Below are 8,343 nucleotides of genomic sequence, written 5' to 3' on the forward strand. Positions count from 1 at the left end.
GAGAAGAGCAGAGAAGAGCAGGAGTAGTTTGGGGGAGAGTTCCAGTGACGGAGAAGAGGCCAGCGACTCATGGGAAGAGAGGCAGCCTCATACACCGTGGAAATGGGTTTGAATTTTATTCCACAGGCCATGTGAAGCTATTCAGTTGAGGTGTATGGGTAACCTGGAGAGCTCTTTGGCTGAGGGTGGGGAATGGATTGAACATGGGAAGGATAGAAAAGAGGAAAACCAGGAAGCACCTGGGTGGCTCTGTCGGTTAAGTGCCCAACTTCGGCTCCAGTCATGATCTCCCAGTTTGTGAGTTCAAGCCCTGCGTTGGGCTCTGTGCTGACTGCTCAGAGCCTGGAGCCTGCTTTGGATTCTGTGTCTCCCACTCTCTCTGTCCCTCCCCTGTTTGCTCTCTGTCTCTCTCTATTGCTCTCAAAAATAATCATGGAAGGAAGGAAGGAAAGGGAAGGGATAGAGGGAAGGAAGGGAGAAAAAAAGAAAGAAGGAAACCAGGCACTGAGTGTGTTCCAACTAAGGGACCATGGTGGTTTGGACTAAGGAGGTAGTACTGGAGAGGGAGAGGAGACATATTTGAGACGCACTGTAGGACTTGGTGATGCTTTCAGAGCGGCAGATGAAAAGATAATAAAAAAATCACTTGATTTTTTTTAATTGAGCAAATGAGTGAATTGTGGTACCATTTACAGCCATGAGGAAGGTTACAGAAGAAAAGTGTGTATGGGGTGGTATGGTGATTACATGTTTTGATGCATTCATTTTGAAATGCCTACAACTTACTTATTCAGCCGGGACTAACAACTAGGAAACGGTATGGATGAGCTTGGAGTCCAAGGGAAACAGCTTTGGGGTCGGGGTACAAATTTGAGAGCATCATTAACTCATGGAAAGATATTTTAAAGTCAAGGGCTTATTTGAGAGATACAGAGAGAATGATGGAGATAGAAACCAGACTGCAGATAGGTACTTCTACGTGATAGTTTTGAAATCGTTCATCCTTCTGTCCGTTGATACTTTACTTTTTTTTTTAATAATGGTTTATTGTCAAATTTGTTTCCATATAACACCCAGCTGTCGGTACTTTTCAATTAAACAGATATAGTGCAAAACAATGCAGTAACTTGTTAGCGTACGTTATACATTTGTGGTCCCCAGTCTGTTTTTAAAAATTGTTGTATTTTTAATGTGTGTTATTTTCCATTACTGGTGTGTGTGAACATTTAATAAAAATCTCTGTAAAACAGTGTAAGTACTACAATAGGTATAGAACAGGTATAGATTTTCTCGGAAGAAAATACAAAAGTCCTGCAGGTAAAAATAAAAATAAACACTTGTTGAGTACTTAGGAGTTTAAATATAAATTTCTGAAGGGGGAGGAAACATTTAATTTTTTTGTTTGTTTGACAGAAAGAGTATCATTTGAATCCCTGATGTTATTTCTTAACAGCAGAGGTTTATATGAGACATTAAACCAGTTTGTAAAAAACACCATCACTTTCTCACTTTCTGCTAGACCAAGGTTTCTTAACTGTCGCACTCCTGAGATTTGGGGCCAGATACTTCTTGGTTAGCAGGAGTGGGCGTGCCCTCCTGGACGCTGCAGTTGCTTAGCAACATCCCTAGCCTCTAATCGTCCCACCTCCCAATTTGTGGCCACGAGAAATATCTCCATTGTCAAATTTGCCCTGAGGAGCAAAATTGCCGTAGTTGAAAACAACTGCACTAGACCATTCTCATAGACATATGTGCATATTCTCACATCTTCAGTTTAAAAGAACATAAAATATGACTTTGGGGCGACTGGGTGGCTCTGTCAGTTAAGTGTCTGACTCTTGATTTCAGTTCAGGTCATGATCTCAAGGTTCATGAGTTCAAGCCCAGTGTAGGGCTCCATGCTGACAGTGCAGAGCCTTGTTGGAATTCTGTCTCTCTCCCTTTCTCTGCCCCTCCTGCTCACTCTCTCTCTCTTTCTCTCTCAAAATAAATAAATAAGCTTAAAAAAAAAGAGATTCTATAATTCATGATGCTGTATTGTAGCATTTGTTTTGCTGCGGATTCTGAGTCTTTGCTTTTTTCCCACTGCTGGTTTCCCCCCACCTCTCTCTCTCTTAACAAAATATTTTATTGCAATAGGATATTCATTGTCCTCAAAATCAATACAAAGTAAGTTATTAAAATTATTTTCTTACAAATGAAACTATGTTGTTAATAATAGCTATGAGTAAACAGCAGCACAAATCTAGCCTCTAAATCAGTACGTGATCTTCTAAGGATTGCTAACAATAGTAAAGGAAAAAATTGTTGATCATAATTTTTGAATTCACTGATTTCCATTTTTAAAAAAGTCTTATGTTTAAGACAAATAATTTATTCCTTTGAAGAGTAACCAGAGAAAAGTCTGATTCAGTCCTGTATACACAGTTCAGTGAACTTTGTGATTAAATGGCATATTTTCCGAGCTTCACACCTATTTCTCAAACAGCTTTTTCCTTAATATTAATGTTAAAATATTCTACATTTCATATTATAAAAAGTATGTATGTGAGTTATTAATCAGTTTGGAACTAGTATCCATGGTATCACATTTCCCTTTAAAGGTTAATGTCCAACATTCCACATTAGCCTTCCTTTCTTCTGCTGTCTTCAGCTCTCTACCACTCTGACGTTTTCAGCTAGTAACTACACACAAGTGACTCCTAGTCCTTATCTCTAGACCTCACTTTTCCCTCACAGAGGCATATTTCTATCTGCCTTCTAAATTCTCCACACCCTACATCCCCAGCATTGCAGGAAACTTGGGATGTGCTTATAACTCATTCATTTCCCCTCTGATCTTGGCATGCTCCTCTTCCCATGTTCTGTAATTCCACTGTAACTTTCCCAACAGACCTTACCCAAGCTAGAAAATCAGTCATCTTCTGTTCCTCTCTCCCCTTCACATCGAGCCTGCCTTCAGTTTCCTCAGATTGGTCACCTGCCATATTCCTGCCACTGCCCTTACCATCCACCCCTGTGTGAACTGATACATTCATATCACTACTGGGTAAGACGGTACTTAATCACTGATGTGAGGTTTATAGCTCCCATCAGCCTTGTATCCCTCAATCCACCCATCCTCCGTTAATGTTATTGTATCATGCAAGTCTTGTCAGCCTGCTCTTGTAACCTCCTGTGTCATGTAAATCAGGTCACCGCTCCAAATGGTTAAAAGCAGAAGTAAAATAAGGCAGAGGATGCTTCTGGGATGGAAGGCGCTGGGCGAGCCAACCCTCAAGCTCAGCGTGTCCTTGCAGCTGGCGCACAGGCCTGACATCATCCATTGTCATGGGAACAAGTGGAGGGGGAGGGGCCGCGTGCCTCCTTCTAGGCAAAACGTGGGCATCCCGCCCCATCGCTGTGATTCAGCTTCTTGCCAGTGCGCTGGCCTGGGGAGGGGAGTCCATCTTGGAAGAGTGTAACTTCACTGAGGAGAGTGACCATATGTGTCTTTTCCACTGCTGTGTCCCCTGTGCTGTCAGCTACCCGTCCTCGCACCCTCAGTTTGGGAACCATGATTCCCAACCTGCTGTCTTTGGTTTCTTGGCCTCAGCTGTCACCAGTACACTCTGCCGTCTTTCCCTGAGGCTTCCCTGGAGCCCCATACCATGTTTCCTCCTGCACCCAGCTCTACTCAGGATTCTGAAATCAGACTGGATATTCTCCTTCCTCCTAGAAACAGTACAGCCCTACACGCTGGCCACTTTATAATCTTTATCTTCATTACTCGACTATTCCCTGAATTGCCCCCAGCTATAAACCTCCAGCCTCTTCACCCTTTCACATCCAGCATGCAGTGCATCAAGTCCTGTTTAAACCACCTCATCTCTGCTCTCCGCTCCCTTCCCATTAGGCCTTCATCACTCTCTTTCCTATGAGTCTCTTACCTCCTGCCCCTGCCCTTACTTTGTACCTCTCCTTTCCTCCATCTCTTGCCTGCTGCCCTCAAATATTTGGCACATATTTCTATTTAAATAAAAATTTTAAATATATATTAATAACTTTAAATATGTTCTGAGTCACTTCTTACTGTCAGGCATACAGGATAATTAATCACACACACAGAGAATCGCATTGGCTCCCCACCCCTTGTAGCATCTACGGCGATCCTGAGCCTGGCTGCTAAGGAGCTTTTCATCGGCCCACTGTCTGATGCCTACAGATGCCCACTAGGCTGGCCTCGCCAGATGAATGCCTTCTGTTCTATCAGGTTTTCAGTCCTGCTGTTCTCTCCACATCAGTGCTTCCCAGACTTGAATGTACACTCACATTACCTAGAGATCTTGTTAGAATGGAGATTCTGACCCAGCAGGTCTGGGCAGAACTGTAGATTTTGCATTCTAAACAAATTTCCTGGTGAAGCAAATGCAACTGGTCAGATCACCAGTGACAGATTTTAGTAACCCTAAGAGAGAAGGTCTTAGAGTGGTTAATTGAAGATTGTTATTCTGAAAAGAAATAAAATTCTCATCGTATTAGCTATGGAAATGAGCTAGGTAAGAATAGTTAAACTAAAGGACAAGACTTGGAAAGAAGTAATGCTATTATTATTAAAGAATTATGAATATTTAAGAATTATGAATTATAACCCCAAAACCAAAGTAGGTAAGGGTTTTGCTTTCTATTAAATTTGCTCCAACTCACTGGTAAGGTATTTATTTCTCTTAAGATGTGATTTTCTTTTTATGGCTCCCAACTTAGACAAGCATTTTGGCAGGTATTTTCCTTAAAACGTGTCTTATTAGAGGTACTTGTCTGGCTCAGTTGGTAGAGCATGTGACTCTTGATCTCAAGGTCATGAGTTCACGCCCCCACATTGGGCCTAGAGCTTATTTAAAAAATTAATTTTAAAATACAATATTTTCAATATTAAGCCAATATAGAAATTATTGCAACATATTTGGGGCACTTGACTAAGTCAGAAGATCATATGACTCTTGATCTCAGGGTCATGAGTTCAAGCCCCACATCGCATGTAGACATCACTAAAAAAAATAAACTTATATGTTAAATGTCTTGTTGCCCATGCCAAAGAAAAAAATGGAGAAAGTGTGTATAAAAATGCATAATTGGGGAAAAAATTAACTCAAAATTGAAGAAGGAATATGTAAGAGAAAATATTAAATATCCACTCAAGTCCACGTTGTATAGGAAGGAGTTCAGGAAATCAAAAGAATTGTAAATATATTTTTAACTATAAATCATTGCTTAATAAACTCTACCAAGTCAGAAATTGCTACAGAATATAAGCACCCTGAGGACAGGGCCTTGGGCCATCTAGGTCACTGCTGTATACCTCATACATAAAATGTTCTGTAAATGATAGCTGAAATAATGAGCAAAAGAAAAAAATGAGTTTTTTCCAGCTTAGAGTCTATTTGATCCCACCAAGGTATGAGGATTCCCTCATGTGTATAATGTTTTCCTTAAAACAACAAAAAATTGGCAACATCTCACAGATCTACCAATAGATGACTATTAAATAAGTTACGGAACATGCATCTATTTTAAAAACTAGGCAGATCACAATATATTATCTAGAGGAGTTTTTTTAAAAATTAAGTTGCAGAAGAATGTGCTGATGCTTGCATTTAAATGGGAGGGTTCGTGGGCATTGTATTAATTGCCAAAGCTGCCGTAACAACATACCACTGGCTGAGTGGCTTAAACAACAGAAATGGATCTTCTCTCAGATCTGGGGGCTCAAAGTCTGAGTTCAAGATGTCAGCAGGTTTGGTTTCTTCTGAGGCCTCTCTTCCTAGGATGGACGTCTTCTCCCTTTGGCATCATATGGTCTTTCTTCTGTGTCCCAATCTCCTAATTATCTGTGTCTCCATCTCTTATGAGGACACCAGTCATATTGGATTAGGCTCTCCTTAATGGCCCCATTTTAACTTACTCACCTCTTCCAAGGCCCTGTCTTCAAATACAGTCACATTCTGAGATGTTGGTGGTTAGGGCTTGAACATATGAATTTGAGGGGAACACAGTTCAGCTTATAACAGGTATGTACACGTGCCAAATGTGTAGTTTATTGTATATCAATTATACCTTGATAAATGTGTTTTTTAAAGGGAGAGGAAAAGAATATATGTGGTTACCTTTTGTAAAAGAGATGAGTGCATAGCAGATAGAGTTAAAAAATGGGACTTTTAATATATGTAAGTATATTATTGATTTTAAAAAATCACATAAACACATACCGTTTACACAGTAAGACAGTAACACCAAGCACGCTGGGGGTCGGGGGGAACAGGTGTGAGCTGCCACACGGACCGCATTCAGGCAGCTGTGGGCTGAGGTGAGTGCTCAGGCACAGGTACACAGAGCTCTTCTTACAAAACTCTGGCTCTCTCTAGCAAGATTTTCTTATCTAAGGTAAGTTACGGAACTTATCCTTGTTCAGGATTGTTAGCCATAACCCTGACTGTATCATTTCCCCATATTTATTTTGGGACTCTTTTCCTGACTAAAATTTTACTGCTTTGTGTTTTTACTCTTCTTGTCCATTTGCTCTTAGCAATAGGAAAATAAAAAGGTTGTTTGATTAACTAATTGCTTTAATTGATTGCTCTTCCATCTCTGTCCAACCCTTATCTGCTTTCTAACTTCAGTCAGTTTTGGGGGAGTTTGCATGTTATAGGAACAACTTTGAGCTTTGTCCTGAGTTTTTCTCCTTGAAGGTTATCACCCAAACATCCATTAGTCATTAAAAGATTTGAGGAATAACTTGGACATCTTTCAGAACTTAGGTACAAAAAATTGTTCTGAATATATATTTTCATAGGAAGATTTCTTAAATTAATGCATTTTGCCTAGTTCTTAAGAATGTTTAAAATGAAAACCATGACATAATTGAAATTTATTAAAATAATACTGGTTTGCATTTTTCATAATATAGAACTGTTTCAAGAGTCAATATGAGGGAGATTGTAAAAACAATACTTTATAAAATGAAGTTCAAAATGAATTCTGAAGTCCATCTTTTTTTTATTCATTGCTGACCTGTTCTTAATATAATGGAGGACAGTAGGAGCACCTGGGTGACTCAGTCGGTTAAGCATCCCACTTTGGTGGGTTTGAGCCCCGCGTCAGGCTCTGTACTAACAGCTCAGAACCTAGAGCCTTCTTCGGATTCAGTGTCTCCATCTCTGTCTACCACTCCCCACCATGCGCTCTTATCTCTCTCTCTCAAAAATAATTTTTAAAAAATGGAAGACAATAAACAGCACTGTATCTGGGTATTTATAGAAGATGCCAGATAAAAATTTCTCTTGTGCTACAGTTGTTTCTTGTTTGTGGCAATTCCATGAGCCATATCAAGGTCTAGGAACCCAAATTTAGAGATGGTTTATGGGTCTTTTAGCCTCAATTTGAAGTCCTAATGTAAACAAACTGTGGAGTTTGGTTGATAGTAAATCAGTTATCAACCTTGTGACCTCGGGCAAAATAACTTCCCTGAGTTTCTCCTGAGTTAAGAGTGTTGTTACGAGGAACAAATAATACAGACCTCCCCCATTATCAGCATTCTCCCCCTGAGAGTAGTACGTTTGCTTCAGTTGATTAACCTACATTGACACATCATTATCCCCAACAGTGGAGGAGGCTATGCATGTGCCAAGGCAAGGGGTGTAGCAGAAATCTCTGTGCCTCTCAGTTTTGCTGTGAACCCAAAACTGCTCTAAAAAATAAATTATTTTAACAACATTTTCATATGTATATGAAAAAGACATGTATCTGTAGATAGAGATAAAGATACCCGTGACGGGCTTGTAATGCATAGGTGTTCACTGCATGCTAGCGCCTGTCCCCGCGTGGCTCCTCCTTGTACATGTCCCACAGCCGTGCGTGGTGTGCTCTGCCCAAATGGGTCCTCTCACTTGATTGAAAAGCATACGATTATAAAAAAAAAAAAAAGTACATGACTGTCAAACTCTATTTTCAGAAAATGATGAGGAGCAGGAGGCCCTGCCAGCTCTGGATAAGCCCGGCTGGTACTCTCAAGGGAACGCCGTCCACCTTCATGAACTCCTGAAGAAAATGACTGGCAAAAGTGAGCCCAAGGTATTTTCTGATTGAGGTGGAGGTCTTGGTGCCCACTTGCAGACATAAACCATTATAAATTAAAACCGTAATTCTAGGTGCATTCAGCTTAGTTGTCTATGGGGAAATCAGCTACCTCTGCCTATCTGTCAGTCTCTTACCTCTTCTGTTTAAGCCCTTCTTTGTTGATCTAGACTGGGTCTTCATCTCTCACAGAAAAGAGCAGAGATTCCAAGCAGGGAGCCATAGTTCTGGGGA

At 40.5% G+C, this 8,343-nt stretch overlaps 1 protein-coding gene across 2 annotated transcripts in view; it reads left to right on the forward strand.

Annotated features, from left to right (window-relative positions):
- Window positions 1-8,343, forward strand: part of NT5DC1 (5'-nucleotidase domain containing 1) — a 134,634-nt gene that overhangs the window by 110,988 nt on the left and 15,303 nt on the right. For both annotated transcript variants that reach the window (XM_029945590.1, XM_029945591.1), the window contains exon 9: window positions 7,988-8,106. In XM_029945590.1, coding sequence (XP_029801450.1) covers window positions 7,988-8,106 — 119 coding nt within the window. The remainder of the gene's footprint in view (window positions 1-7,987; window positions 8,107-8,343) is intronic.

Source organism: Suricata suricatta, chromosome 7 (assembly GCF_006229205.1).
Source record: "Suricata suricatta isolate VVHF042 chromosome 7, meerkat_22Aug2017_6uvM2_HiC, whole genome shotgun sequence".
In the NCBI taxonomy this organism is placed as follows: Eukaryota; Metazoa; Chordata; class Mammalia; order Carnivora; family Herpestidae; genus Suricata; species Suricata suricatta.